Source organism: Conger conger, chromosome 1, assembly GCF_963514075.1.
Source record: "Conger conger chromosome 1, fConCon1.1, whole genome shotgun sequence".
NCBI lineage: Eukaryota > Metazoa > Chordata > Actinopteri > Anguilliformes > Congridae > Conger > Conger conger.
Genome location: NC_083760.1, coordinates 77,950,162 through 77,965,218, shown reverse-complemented (window position 1 = coordinate 77,965,218; position 15,057 = coordinate 77,950,162). Strand labels below are relative to the sequence as shown.

The window sequence follows — 15,057 nt, the reverse complement described above, 5'->3', positions numbered from 1 at the left end:
CATTATAGGCCAACAAGAGTACTGGATAAGATAGGACATCTGCCTTCAGTGGCTTGTCTGAGTTTTTTGTTTTTTGTCTGTATGTCTCTCTCTCTCTCTCTCTCTCTCTCTCTCTCTCACTCTCTGTCACACACACACACACAGGGAGTGAGTTGAAGAGAACTAATGTAGTGTGACAGGTCTTTCATGCAGTAATGGCACTGGTAAAATGAGAGTCACTCAACTTCATATATGCATGCATGCACACACTCACCATCTATTATAGAGAGAAGCCTTCTGACATTGTTACTGTATGCACTCACAGTAAAACTTGTTCATACAAATTCTAAAAGCCTGCAAGTGATAAATATTACAGCATTTTTCTTTCCAAATGAAAGTGGCCTTCTAGGAATCATGTTTTGAATAGAAATTTGTGTGTGGTATTTGAAAACATGTTGTCTTCTGTATTCACTGCAGGCATTTGCATTCACAGACACACACACACAGACATGTGCGCACACGTGGGCACACATATGCACACACGCACACACACACGCAGGCACACACACTCACACAGTGAGAGCAAGAGAGAGAGTGCAGCATTGTGCTTCAGTTGAGCTGCACGCTAGCCTTAGGCTGCTGCATCACTAAAGAACTGACCAGGCTGCATTAACGCTGTGGTGGTCTGGCTGAACTCATTGCACTGCAGAGGGCGGAGGAGCATTATTCATTCCGTTCAGCGTGTCTGCTGTACACTGAAAAAAAGACAGTGTGAAAACTCTGCTTGCTGTGAGCCAGCTCAATTACCAGCAGAAGTCAGGACCGCATTGTTTCATTGCGCATGGCAATGAGCTGGTACAAACCAAATTGACATGATCCAGTGGTCACAGATGTGCCTATATCTGATTGGTGGTCATACTGTTATGATTGCCATCTTCACTAGATATACGAACTCAGAAAGACATAAGGGTAGTGAATTAACAAGACACAAAGACAGTCACGGAGACTGGCAAGTAGACAGAACAGGGTTCTCTCCCAGTCTTTATTGAATATCTGAAGAGAGCTGTCATCACAGTCCTCAAGTATAGTTCCCGTACCAGTAGTGACCATAATCACATTAATCATAATAAAATATCTGTAGGTTCTACCAATCCATCGTGTTTATCAGTGCACTAGCGAGCAAAAACATGAGCGCAAATGAAAATAAGCAAAATAATGGCTTAATAAAATAGGCACAGTTCTGTTGCGATGCACATTGAGACACAGAAAGGTGACATAAAGAACTGAGGAGAACAAAAGATGGAGGAGAGAGATGAGGGCAAGGTAATGACAAACATAAATGCAATAGAAAAGGATTAAAAACCTGGATAATGTAAGGAAAGAAAGAATAAATTGGGACTAATAAACACACTGAAGAACGGTTGGGAAATGAAGAAAAAAGGAGAGGAGCATGTGATGGAATTCAATTTACCCCAAACTCAACCATCTGTGTCCAGTCCACACACCAGTCAAAGTCAGGTCTGTAAATCATATAAACACTGATTATTGGATTCCAAATTGGATTACCATTTACTGTGCCAATTGAAATGGATTGGTAACAAAAATGGGTTCTTCATGCACACACACGCACACGCACAGCCATTTTGTATTAACAATCACAACACTTGGTTACACTGCATATCCTTTCCAGCAGGAATCAGTCTGTGGCCCTGATAATACATTCTAATACTACTATATTATTACAGTCTTGTGGTGGATTACAAAATTAAATAATAAACCTATAATATTTATGTATATACAAAGATTGATATCCTAATACAATTAAACAAAGAACATAGTTGCAGCATTGGGTTTTGGACATAATTATCATTATTTAAAAGTTCAGTACTTTCATTGAAATTAAGTCTTTTAGCTGGTAGTGTAAGTATAACTTCTATGTGTGTACACAAGATTGAATTGAATCTCTCAAATAGCTGGAGCTCAGTATTCAGGTTTCCACTCGGGCCTTTGAAGACACTATTTTAGCTTGTGCAATTTCAGTCCCTGACTCAGAAAGTAAAGCTAGACCTCCTCTTTTGCATATCTGAGTCGTTCTGTTCCAGTCTCCGCACTGGCATGTGATTACTGCAATGGTGCAACACTACCGAGACCCAACAAAGCCACTGGAGGAACATGAGCAGTGTGGGACTCACTCCACCAGAGGGCACTAGTGGGACGCATTTACATACGACCTCAATGTTTCTAGAGTCATCGAGGCATCACATATATGAATCTGGGAATAATGTTCCTGCTGTGGTGAACATGAACACTGCCACTGCAATTGGACCTCATTAAAATATGAACTCCAGGTCCAGCTACTTATCTTTGATCTATGTCAGTAAAGAAGTTATGGTTCAAAGGTCATACATGTACAAACACTGAAACACAGCATAGGTCAAACCACATCACTCTGTTTGATGGTAAGAATGTTGTGCAATAAGGGTGAAGTGATAAGCAATCCTGATAAACATGTTAGAAAATTGTACATGCTGCTTAACTGTACCAATGTCTATGCAGTCTAGTACTGTGATTGTCTGTACTGCACTGTGTGAGGATGTAATGTACATTGACAGTTGCACTGGTGTGTGTGTGTGTGTGTGTGTGTGTGTATATTGTGCTGTAAAGAGTATAACACCCACTTTACGGGACAGGACTACACTATAACTACTGTTCTATGTATCTGTGTATACTAGAGCATATTAACATGATTTTTCTTGTACTTACATGGGAGATATTTCATTATTGCCACGGAACAAAACATTTTCCACACATGTATTTCAGAGACACTGCACAGTAATATGACCTTTTAATTCAAGTTGATGTACCAGTCAGTCAGTATATCCGTCTGTCTGTGCCGTTAGTTCTTCAGTATCTATTTACATTAACTTATTATTATGTACAACATTTTTTAACTATAAGCAGATTCAGTTAAGTTAGAAATTCTTTATTTTATTAATATTAAATGTAATTGTATTCTCTTTACGTTTTCTCAAAATATCTTTTCTTTAAACTAGAGCTAGAATTAGTGTACACTGTATGCATTCATCTTTTAAAAAAATCTTTCTGCCTCCTTTTTCTTACTTTCATCTTTCATTCCATTTTTAATTCGCTCTTCTTTCTGAAGGATGCTGGTATAACCATTATTATTATTATTATTATTATTATTATTATTATTATTATTATTATTATTACATATGAGGGAAACATGGGAACATTATATTCATTAACATGGTTTATGCTAGCAAAATTTATACACTAAAAAATATGTATACACCAATGTAAACATGTAACACAGTGCTGGATCCCCATGTCTTGTGTATATATCCACATTTACTCTAAATTTCTGGGCAATTTGGCACCAAAAAACATTGTCTTGAAACTAACTTGTAGGATACCTATCACGTTTCCCACTGACAGTATTTGCTATTCAAGAGACCACAATCAATAATAAAAATAAAAATAAAAATAAAAATAATAATAATAATAATAATAATAATAATAATAATAATCATTCTCATCAGAGGAGTGAAAGTCGAAGTAAGAGTTCAGGGAAGAATTGATAAAATTCATAATATTAACAATAAAGGTAATAACTATAGTCAGTTTGCATACCATATATGCATACACCTATATGCATATTCATTTTTTTGTGTAAAATGGTGTGTGTTTTGTATTATGTGTGTCATGTAAAACTGCCCCTACCACCACTGCCTTTTATATTTCTGTAACTTTGCTCCCACCTCTCTCCCCCTCCCCCACCTTTCCTTTCTGATTTCCCTCAGTCCCTCGCTGTTCTGTTCCACTGTCCTTCCATTGCTGCTGTAGCGCCTTGTATTACCCTCCAAATACTGAATGTGATGTATATTTATTGATGTTGCTTGTTGTCATCTTTTACTCTTTATCAGCTATGAGTCGTTCTCCCTGGCTGATTCTCCCCTCTGACTGTGTGTAAATGCGTGTGTCTGTGGAAAAAAATGTATTGCACTTCATCCATGGTACACCTCCCCTTCTCCTTCCCTCCCTTCCTCCTAGCAGGGGGAGGCGCTCATCCGGAGGTGCGTGTGGTAGCGGGGCGGGGGCACGGCGGACGGGGGCATGGAGAGGGGCAGAGACTGGGGGTTGCTGAGGGGCATGGAGGCCCCAGCGTGGGAGAGGGTGTGGGTGGAGTGAAGGGTGTGGGAGTGAGGGTAAGAGGAGGGAGGGGGCAGCTGGTAACTGACGCCAGACGAGCTCCCGGAGGAGGCCCCTATTACCCCGGGAGGGAGGCTCTGTTGGGGGTTGCTTTTGGGCGGGGGCGGGGGCGTCTGGTTCAGCTGGATGGAGATGTCGCTGGAGACCTCAGAGGCGCTGCGGCCCCTCTGGGGGGGCGGCCAGGACTCGGGGTGCAGGAACTGCCCGCTGTAGTCGCTGCACTCGGACAGCCGGGGGCGATAAAGAGCTGGGTGTGGCCGGTACATCTCCTCTTCAGCGTAGCGTTTCATGAAGAGGTAAACCGACATCACCCCTGCTCCCTGAACGACAGGAGGAGAGGGGGGGGGGGGGGGGGTGTCCGTTACGGTTAGCACAACACGGCGTCTGCTTCACAGTCAGACTGCACTGGACAATGTGCTACATAAACATGAACGCTGACTCAGTGTGTGTGAGAGAGAGAGTGAGAGAGAGAGAGATGAGGGCACTAGAACACACCACTGCATTAGCGAGAGCCTGTTTTCACTCTACACGCTCACAATTACATTTTTTCAAAAATATTGCAAATGTATGCTCACTAACATGAATGAGCTCATGGCTTAAGTAGGTTGCTTCTTTGTGAAATGGAATATGTTAGCTGGGCTGCTGTGGGCTGATCAAGAAACAACAGTCCATTAGACAAATGTTAAAAATAAGTATACCGTGTTCACGAATATGTAAGCAATTTTGTGTATTTCTGTTTGGGGTCATCTTTCCAGTAAGGAGAAGGCAGCAAAAAATAATAGAGTACAGCAGGCATTTTAATCTAAAATCAAACATCATTTTTCTAATCTTAACAGATTTATGACTCATAACTTTATTGGAAGCTCAGTGTTGACCATAACTGGCCCCAGGGAAGACTGACGATGGCTTTGCGGATGAAGAAGAAGATGTGGGTTTTAGTTTAAACAAAGCAGCATAATAAGGCCCTAGTCATTTCAACATTACAACAGTATGCTCTACATAAGTTCTGTATAAGCTGTGAAGACAGCACAGACTGTAGAATACAACAGTAAGTGAGGAACCAAAATCTGGGCCTTGGAATGTGTCCTTCCAGATTTTAATCAGTGGAAATCAAAAGCATGGATGGGTAATCATTCGAATTCCATTAATTAAGGTTAGCTTCAATGTAATTAATTTCACCTGCATCCTAGATAAAATGTCCTAGAGCAGAACAAGGATCTCAAACTCTTAAGACTACAGTGTCTACAAGCCTTTGTAGTTTTCTTTTATCCGGTGGCAATTTAAGCCTCGAAAACTAAATGTGACTCTCTTTACGCAATCCGAGACTTAAACCGGACACTGAAGTGCTCAAACGGGCAGATAACCAGCGGGCACTTCAGTCTCTCCAGGAACGGGTTCAGAGATCCCTACCATAGAATATCGCCGGAACCAGTAACGGTATCAGCATAACTCACAGTGATTTTAATAATGGATCAGAAACAGCGTTATTAAAGCGTGTGATGAATATTGATGGCGCTGGGATAACTCTGACCTCCTTCAGCAGGAAGGAGCTGGCGGCGAAGGCGAAGGACCAGCCGTAGTGGTAGTGGAAGAACTGCTCGGGCTCCCGCGGCCTGTTCATCACCTCGTCGTTGATGCTGGAGATGTAGAGCACCAGCCCCACCACCAGGCTCAGCCCTGCCGGGAGGGGGGGAGGAGGGGGGGAGGAGGGGGGGAAGCGATCACACGGCCGGCCTGAAGACCACGCACGAACCTTTCAGCGTTCACGGTCACTGAACGCAGAGGGGCAGCGAGCGCCCCGCACTGAGTCACCGACCCGAACAGATGGTTTGTCCCCGTGAGGACGACAGCGAAGTACGGAGTGAGACTAAAGAGGGAGGAGGAGGAGGAGGAGGAGGAGGAGGAAAAATGGAGTGGAGCCACGGAAAGCCGGTCGTGTGTTATTTTTAAGGGCTGTGGGTTCGAATGCCAGGTGGAATGCCGCGGTGAGCGCACTGAAATCTCCCCACAGAAGCACGCTCTTCATAAATAATACAAGCCAAGTGCACGGATGTGAGCGTTCGGTCGCCCTGGAGGGAGACATGGGCAAGCGGAATAAATAACACTCGCACAAGCTAAAAACGCACGGATGTGAGCTCTCATGGGGAAGCAGAATAAATAACACTCGCACAAGCTAAAAACGCACGGATGTGAGCTATCATGGGGAAGCAGAATAAATAACACTCGCACAAGCTAAAAACGCACGGATGTGAGCTATCATGGGGAAGCAGAATAAATAACACTCGCACAAGCTAAAAACGCACGGATGTGAGCTCTCATGGGGAAGCGGAATAAATAACACTTGCACAAGCTAAAACCATCCGCTTCCCCAGAGGGAGAGTTCCCCTCTCTCTTCCCTCAGATAGCAACCGAGCTGCAGCTCTCTGCAAGATTAACCCCTCCCACCCTTCACGCTGCACTGAAAGCCACTCCTGGACGCCAGGTAGACCAGGGCTGCTGTACAATCTTCAAATATTTCAAGAAATACAGTACATTGATGACTAATCAAAGCATTATTCTCAGTTGTTGTTCTGTAGTCAGATTAGTCTAATTTTATTGAGTCATACAGTTTGATGTTTCACTGGAGAGGGCACACATTTATCTGTAAATCTCTCTTTCTGGAAAATGCACAAATGCAATCCACAAAGGACAAACTATTTAAACATTAAGCTAACATATTGCTAAAATAAACACTGAAAAATTGCTTTACAAATCATAGAAATGCAGGAAATCAAAGGGCATAAATCTAATGGCAATAACGTCACCACCACAAAAATAACCATTATTAGTCTGAAAACTAATTTTATCTGTTCCTTCCCACCTCCATATTACCACCCATTCTGTAATTTCTTTTTTAACAAAATGACGCAGAAAGAAGCTAAAATGGTCTCTTTAAAGATGTTGCACTGTCTTCATTTTCTATTATTTAACCTTTATTTGTACTGGGTAGCTTGACCGAGCATGCACGTTACAGCAATGCCCTGGCTTCATATTGTAAGTGAAAACAGTTCCAGTGACCAATCGCATCAAGTTCTCTGCTCTTTACAGTTGATTTAATTTCTCCAAGAGTAACCAGATCTGTGAGCTGAAGAACTATGCATTTATCAGTTATTTCAAATAACAAAATATTACAACTTGGGAGAAATCCAGTAGCATAATTTTAAAAAATGTAATACCAGATGCAGTATATCAACTTAAAATGTATGAACTGAGCACTTGGTATTGCTTTAACACTTGATAGTATTGATCATACAGTTGTGTCTTAATGCTGGTTGCTGGGACCAGTGCTGCACAGTGATTACGATTCTTCACTCTCAGCTCTCAGTTTTAGTATATTCATTTTGGGAGCAAAGGGGAACAAACAGTTCTAGGTCAAATGGCGTAAACACAAGAAACACTCTGATAACCAAAAATCTGTGAAAGTAGGCTACACAGCCTCCTCAGTCTGACAACGTGATAAAATACTTCCATTAGAGCTACCAATGCATTTACAACTGGTTTTGTGGGGAAGTCCAACCCCATTATCCCCAGAGACATACTCAGGGACAACTGCAGGAACACAAAGTGTAACCGGCTTAATAGCCCCTGTGCAGTGCAGTCTAATTTGGGGAAAGTCACAAGGGTCGGGTTGATTTATTCACCAAACACAAACATTTTCGTCATGTGTAGAATATTCAGATTCTCCCTATTTAATTAAATTGCATGAATATAAAGACCAACATAACAACATATATTTGTTAATCTACTTGCAGCCCTGCAATATAAGTGCACGAGTTTTCTATTTATATACATAAAATGAATGTAGATAATGTTTAAACGACTTATCTTGCTTGGTGTTGACAGACTGAAATTCATTCACATACAATAAATAAATAGGTCCAAGTTTGAAACCAGTGGTTTCATGGACCAGTATGCCATACACTGCCTAAGTTTTTACTGCTTTGTTGTTCGACTAGAATCTCAGTCACCAGAACTGCTTGTACTGTGTTTATCATCTAAATCACAACATAACAACTTTGGCTGGAGCAATACGTAATGCAGCATTAATAGCCTTTTTACACTTGGTGTGATATTCAGAATTCTCACTTTGAATAGAGATACATAGCATTACTGTAGCCAGCTGCTCCAAAGCTACAAGTGAATGAGCAACATGCGGCATGCAGGAAGCATACTACATTTGCATACATGGAAGCAGTTTGCAACAACTGAAAAAGCTACATGAAATGAGGGTATGCAACTGAGAACATTGGGATATTAACCATGTTAATCTGTGTATTAAAAAAACATACAATATGCAGCTGTAATTAATTGTTGTAAAATGGTTCTGACAAAAGAAATTTCAACATGTGTCATTCACAGGTTATTTCAACACTGGTAGTCTGTGGTCACAGTGTACCAATGGGACCTGCTTCACCAAGCTCAGAAACCAACACGTCGACAAAGTATCAACACATTGTTGGACATAGTAAACCAGCATTCCATCACAGTGAACAGGACGAGGGCTTGCAGTCTGATAGTAAGGACAGTGTAACTGCAGGCAGAGGGGTTGCAGTCTGATAGTAAGGCCAGTGTAACTGCAGCCAGAGGGGTTGCAGTCTGGTAGTAAGGACAGTGTAACTGCAGGCAGAGGGGTTGCAGTCTGATAGTAAGAACAGTGTAACTGCAGGCAGAGGGGTTGCAGTCTGATAGTAAGGACAGTGTAACTGCAGGTAGAGGGGTTGCAGTCTGATAGTAAGGACAGTGTAACTGCAGCCAGAGGGGTTGCAGTCTGATAGTAAGGACAGTGTAACTGCAGCCAGAGGGGTTGCCGTCTGATAGTAAGATCAGTGTAACTGCAGGAAGAGGGGTTGCAGTCTGATAGTAAGGCCAGTGTAACTGCAGGCAGAGGGGTTGCAGTCTGATAGTAAGGACAGTGTAACTGCAGGTAGAGGGGTTGCAGTCTGATAGTAAGGACAGTGTAACTGCAGCCAGAGGGGTTGCAGTCTGATAGTAAGGACAGTGTAACTGCAGGAAGAGGGGTTGCAGTCTGATAGTAAGGCCAGTGTAACTGCAGGCAGAGGGGTTGCAGTCTGATAGTAAGGACAGTGTAACTGCAGGTAGAGGGGTTGCAGTCTGATAGTAAGGACAGTGTAACTGCAGCCAGAGGGGTTGCAGTCTGATAGTAAGGACAGTGTAACTGCAGGCAGAGGGGTTGCAGTCTGATAGTAAGGCCAGTGTAACTGCAGGAAGAGGGGTTGCAGTCTGATAGTAAGGACAGTGTAACTGCAGGTAGAGGGCTTGCAGTCTGATAGTAAGGACAGTGTAACTGCAGGCAGAGGGGTTGCAGTCTGATAGTAAGGACAGTGTAACTGCAGGTAGAGGGCTTGCAGTCTGATAGTAAGGACAGTGTAACTGCAGCCAGAGGGGTTGCAGTCTGATAGTAAGGACAGTGTAACTGCAGGTAGAGGGGTTGCAGTCTGATAGTAAGATCAGTGTAACTGCAGGCAGAGGGGTTGCAGTCTGATAGTAAGATCAGTGTAACTGCAGGTAGAGGGGTTGCAGTCTGATAGTAAGGACAGTGTAACTGCAGGTAGAGGGGTTGCAGTCTGATAGTAAGGCCAGTGTAACTGCAGGTAGAGGGGCTGCAGTCTGATAGTAAGGACAGTGTAACTGCAGGCAGAGGGGTTGCAGTCTGATAGTAAGGCCAGTGTAACTGCAGGTAGAGGGGTTGCAGTCTGATAGTAAGGACAGAGAAGCTGAATGGCTGTGCTCACCTGACAGGATGAAGAAGATGCCCGAGACGAAAGCCAGGATGGTCCGCTGAGGCCGGATGTGGCCGATGTTGCTGATGACGAAGGCGGTGAAGACGAAGAGCAGGGACACCATGGGGAAGGGCGTCGCCGTCCTCACCATCTCTGGTGGAACAAGCAGAGGTCCAGGGTGAGGCCTGCCTGGAAGTGTTCACTCCGTTCTACCCTCCAGTGCTCAGCAGAAACATCAGCGTATCGTCTATGCAAATGCTAATATGGCTACATCACTGTCAACCAGGGTAAAGCTAAGGCAAGCTAGGCAAACCAAAGAGGTGCACAACTCTATAATAGTGTGCACAACAATATACATCATAGACTTTGCACAGTCCAGGAATCTGAGTCCTAAACACACACAGCATGCAGAGAAGGTAGCGTACTTAGAATGTTTGCTGTATTTTCTGTCGTAATCTCGATTTCTGGTTCAGTAAAATATTCTGATGCCACACATCTCCCTTTCTCTGTTCCTAAGAGCAAGAGAGAGAGAGACAGAGAGAGCAAGAGAGAGACAGAGAGCGAGAGAGAGAGAACGAGAGAGAGAGGGAGGGAGTGAGAGAGAATTGAGAGAGAGAGGGAGAGAGGGAGAGAGAGCGCGAAAGAGAGTGAGAGAGAGGGGGAGAGAGAGAGCGAGAGAGAGATCGAGAGAGACAGAACAAGAGAGAGGGGGAGAGAGAGATAGACAGAGAGCAAAACGAGAGAGAGAGGGAGAGAGAGAGAGAGGGAGAGGACATGCGTAAGGGGGATTAATTCCACAAAGGCAAACAGAAACAGAATGAACGGCGGAGCAGAAGTGTGAGACGTACCCGCCACGAAGCAGACCCTCCACAGGCCCGAGTGCAGAGCCATCTTCACCTCCAGGCTCTGGTTCTGCTGCAGCACGATGCCCTCCTCCATCAGCAGCCAGTAATCGGTGGAGACGGCCACGCCCACCAGGAGCAGGCCGCAGGCCCCGAAAACCGAGGACAGCAGGGTGAGGGCCCGACTGCTGCACGAGCTCATCTGGGCGGGAGGGAGAGCGGCCATGAGCCTCGGTGCTGCTGCCGTTAGACTCACCTGCCCCCTGGTGGATGGAGCCTGACAGTGCAGGACTGAATGGCGCTGTGAGTCTCCTGCCGGCGGAAAGGAAAGGCTGTACTGAGATGACCCTTGTGTTGTGATTGGCCGTGAGGCAGAGGCTCGTCAGAGATCTGACCGGCAAACCAGCGCAAGATATTCCCATACGTGACATGTGACGGACGTGGCTTAAAACTGAAATCGGCATTCTCTGGGGCTTTTTATCACCCTGGGCAGGCGCTAGCTTTCTGGTCTGAATTTGCTTATATGACGGACCTAATCCTTACGAGAGGGAGTTTTCACACATCTAACGCTCACAGAGTCAAGCGCGAAGCGGGCACGGTTGGGGAAAAGCGGGGGAGCGTACGTAAGATAATCAGCGTGTGCCAGAGCAGCACCTGCAAAGTGCAGGGCCGGCAGAGTCCCACGGGACGGGCAATTATTGTGCAATGAATGAGAATGAGTGCTGAACGCTGCTTTGTGTGGGAGGGTTCCTGAGGAATGGAAGAAGGCAGGGAATGGGACAGGGAAAAGAGAGAGAGAGAGAGAGCGAGAGAGAGGGAAAGAGCAAGAGGGAGAGAGAGAGAGAGAAGGGGGAGGGAGGAGGGGGGGAAGGCAAATGACTCAGTTCAGCACTCGGAGCTGTTCACCACCGTCGCGCTGAAAGACAGCGAGAGATTGAGGGGGAGAGGAGGAGAGGGGGAGAGGAGGAGCGGGTAAGAGTGCTGACACCCGGGGCTGGAGGTGGAGGTGATGTATCGCAGACCGGACTGACCGGGCATTACAGCGTGTGCCTTATCTCCCGCCATGTTAAAGGGCAGGCGGCAGGTTCCCCCTGCTAAGATGGGAGCTGAGATTCACTAGCGGTGTCCTCCATGTGTCAAGCAGCTAAGTGATTAGATACATGTGCAGACTGTGACTGTCAGAATGGAATAGAGGGTGGGTTTTTGAGCAGCTGCATCGAATGGTGAGGGGGGATAGATACATCAGACACGAGGAACGGTGCTCGCGATAAGCAGGCATTCAGTCTGATACACTGATAAAATATTTTAAAAGGCACAAAAAAGAAAACTCCTGAGGTCAGATACAGAGCAAGGGAAAGTGAGAGGGAGAGAGAAAAAAAGATATAGGGTAATATTGGGAAAGACCTTGGCCCAAAAAAGGAGTGAGTACACTCAGTCTCTCTCTCTCTCTCTCTCTCTCTCTCTCTCTCACACACACACACACACACACACACACACACACACACTCACACAGAGAGACATTATACTGCACAGCATGTATAGACCATTTGCATATAATAGCTACCCAGCCGCAACACTCCCTACACACATTGACTCAAACTAGGAATCCATGCAACCGAAAACAATATAATCAGAAACACACAAAAGCAGAACCGCTTGCAGAACGCAATGCAAGCGCGCGCGCACAGGCACACACGCATTCACACACAAGATGCATAGGCCTACGCACGCATTCTGAAAAAAATGGAATGCAGCAAAATGTTAAATGCATATATTCTAATGCTGAAAACCCCTCGATTTTAATAGTCTCCGCATAGAGCCGACTGGGGTAATGCCTCACGCAACACAACGCTACATGCGTCCAGTGCAGTCGAATGGAAATCGGACCAATGCTGTTTAAATTAAATAAAATGACACAGCTCGTTAATGAATAAATCAATGAAACATAATCTTAATTTAACCCGATGTCAGACGCATGTCGACTTGCCACAGACAGAGCGGGAGGAGACGAGCGTGAACAGACCTAAAGGCGATTTATTAGGCTAAACAGCGGCGCGTTCCTTTTACATATGATTGGTGAGCGGCTGTTTGACAGATAGATACATGCATATTTAATATAATTTATTTGTGAGCAGCTAGCTCGCTGTGGTTGCGACAGAGCAGCTTTCATCTTTTACAGATTAAAATCATCTGCAAGCCGTAAAATAACTGAACGATGGGCATTACCGAAGAACGTGTTAATAAATATTACGTACGATATCCTTATTGATAACTGCTAATGAAAACACTGGTAATTACAGTACATATGAATTATAACCAAACATCATGCATACACACTTACCCTTTCCAAAAAGCTGACTGAATGGTGGTCAGAAGGTAGGATCCGCGCGCCAGTGAGGTTTGGCGGATTTTGCGGTCTCTCTCTCTCTCTCTCTCTCTCTCTCTCTCTCGCTCGCTCGCTCGCTTTTTCTCTCTCTCTCGTATGTGCTCCCCCCATCCCCCCTCTCACCCTCCACCCCCCCCACCCCCCCAACTCACTCTCTTTTCTTTCAGCATTGCGGAGAATCGGTCCAGTGAGCTATTCTATAGAACAAGGGCAGAAAAGGGAGATGAAGAGAAGGAGGAATCCACAGAGGGATCAAGAACATGAGGGAAGACAGCGAAGAGTGGAAAGGTGTTGATTGAGGAGAATAACGATATGACTACTAAACATAGGTGTATGTGTGTTTGTGTGTGTGTGTGTGTGTGGGGGGGGGGGGGGTCATAAAGAATGCTGGTTCAGAAAAGTACCAAAGAAAAACACTTAAAAATGCAGGAGGAGGTGGGATGGAGGAAAGGGGCTTAAAGAAAACCAGGAGGAAAGAAAAACCAGTGGGAGAGAAAACCGGTGGGAAAGAAACAGGACACAAGACAGCGGGTGTCATGGGGTGCTGGAAAACTATATGCTGCAGGGAGCGTGATGGCATGTTTTTATGAACAAAACATAAGGACATTAGAGGGGAATGACAGACAGAATTAAGATAAACATTAACATGAAAAGGTGTCACTACCAGCCAGTGAGTCACTCACATCCACTGAAATGCCTCCTGTTAATGCTAATGTTACTACTGAATGAAAGCCAGGCGTACTGTCTCCTCCGGGCTGGTTGTTCTGAGCCTGCATGGCACTTTCTCAGTGTGTTTGTGTGTTTGTGTGTGTTCTGTGCCGTCATATCGGATTGCACGCCTGTGCACTGGATTGGTCTGTGGTGGGGTGTACCCAAGCACTGGAGGTATTCGGGACCAGGGATTATGGGATTTTAACATCGTCCCGGTGAAAAGTTTACAGACGTCAAGTATGAGATCCGTTCAAATATGTTCAGATATGTCAAGAAGTGGGAAAAGACTTGCTACAGAGGATCATGATTCAAGTGATCTGGCGTTCATTTAAATATGAAAGTGAAATTGCACCTGAGCACAGTGCTGGGCTATGAGCCGTGTCAGTGACCACAGTGAGTCAATTACTGGGATATTTAGCCGAGTAAGCACTGCAACTAACATGGATGTAATACGACCGCGTGAGAGAGGCTGGGACTGGAAAGAGACAGAGGGAACAGGTAAAGCATACAAGAAGATGGAAGGACAGACAGGGGGAATTATATTATATGAGTGTCAGTGATATGAGCACGCAAGATATTATTCACATCACTAAAACTCCAGATTTTCTTTAATATCACGCCATTCACTGTAAAGGTTATGCACCAAGCAAGACGCTATCGCTCGATCTTTCCCCTGATCCCAGGTGACCTGTGGGACTCCACCCCCTCCTCTCCCTGTGCCTATATTTAGGTCTGTGGTGGGAATCCTATATTTTCAGTAATGATAATAGCACACTACACTCTAGCCTATAGACACAGAGCTCAGAGACGCGTGTTTTAAGGGTGAGACAGGCATAGACTTAGCATGTACAACAGCACACGTAAAATAATTAAACAAGTTTAACAAACAGGTGCTGCTAATCTACACTCTCCTACAGACTGGGTGCCTACACACTGATGTTTGAACAGATCACTTTCAAAATCCCCCAGTCTTAAGAAAAGACCTTGGTACATCTTCCTACATGGTAATTTGGTTGCTGTGACAACAACGACTTCAAAGAAACTCCATCAAAACGAAGGGGGGGGAAAATTATTCAGTGGAAGGAGAAAGATACAGGTAATGTTTGAGGAGCGTGAGTCAGGGAGGGGC

General features: G+C 44.8%; 1 protein-coding gene across 2 annotated transcripts; it reads right to left on the bottom strand.

Annotated features, from left to right (window-relative positions):
* Window positions 1–993: 993 nt before the first annotated feature.
* cacng7b (calcium channel, voltage-dependent, gamma subunit 7b) lies at window positions 994–13,246 on the bottom strand. 2 transcript variants are annotated; one of them, XM_061235173.1, is made up of 6 exons: window positions 13,173–13,246; window positions 10,838–11,033; window positions 10,415–10,501; window positions 10,002–10,142; window positions 5,741–5,886; window positions 994–4,529 (listed from the first exon to the last, which is right to left on the bottom strand). In XM_061235173.1, the coding sequence occupies exons 2-6, from the start codon at window positions 11,031–11,033 to the stop codon at window positions 4,047–4,049; spliced, it is 1,053 nt and encodes a 350-aa protein (XP_061091157.1). In that variant the 5' UTR covers window positions 13,173–13,246; the 3' UTR covers window positions 994–4,046. The 2 variants fall into 2 exon arrangements, with proteins under 2 accessions (XP_061091157.1, XP_061091149.1); XM_061235165.1 differs by having other exon boundaries at window positions 10,838–11,143; window positions 13,173–13,184.
* Window positions 13,247–15,057: the final 1,811 nt, after the last annotated feature.

Coding starts and splice junctions, on each gene's coding strand:
- cacng7b (XM_061235165.1), bottom strand. CDS start 11,057: ATGGCCGCTCTCCCTCCCGCCCAGATGAGCTCGTGCAGCAGTCGGGCC. Junction 10,143..10,414: donor AAATACAGCAAACATTCTAA/GTACGCTACCTT, acceptor TTGTTCCACCAG/AGATGGTGAGGACGGCGACG. Junction 5,887..10,001: donor CATCTTCTTCATCCTGTCAG/GTGAGCACAGCC, acceptor CCCTCCCGGCAG/GGCTGAGCCTGGTGGTGGGG.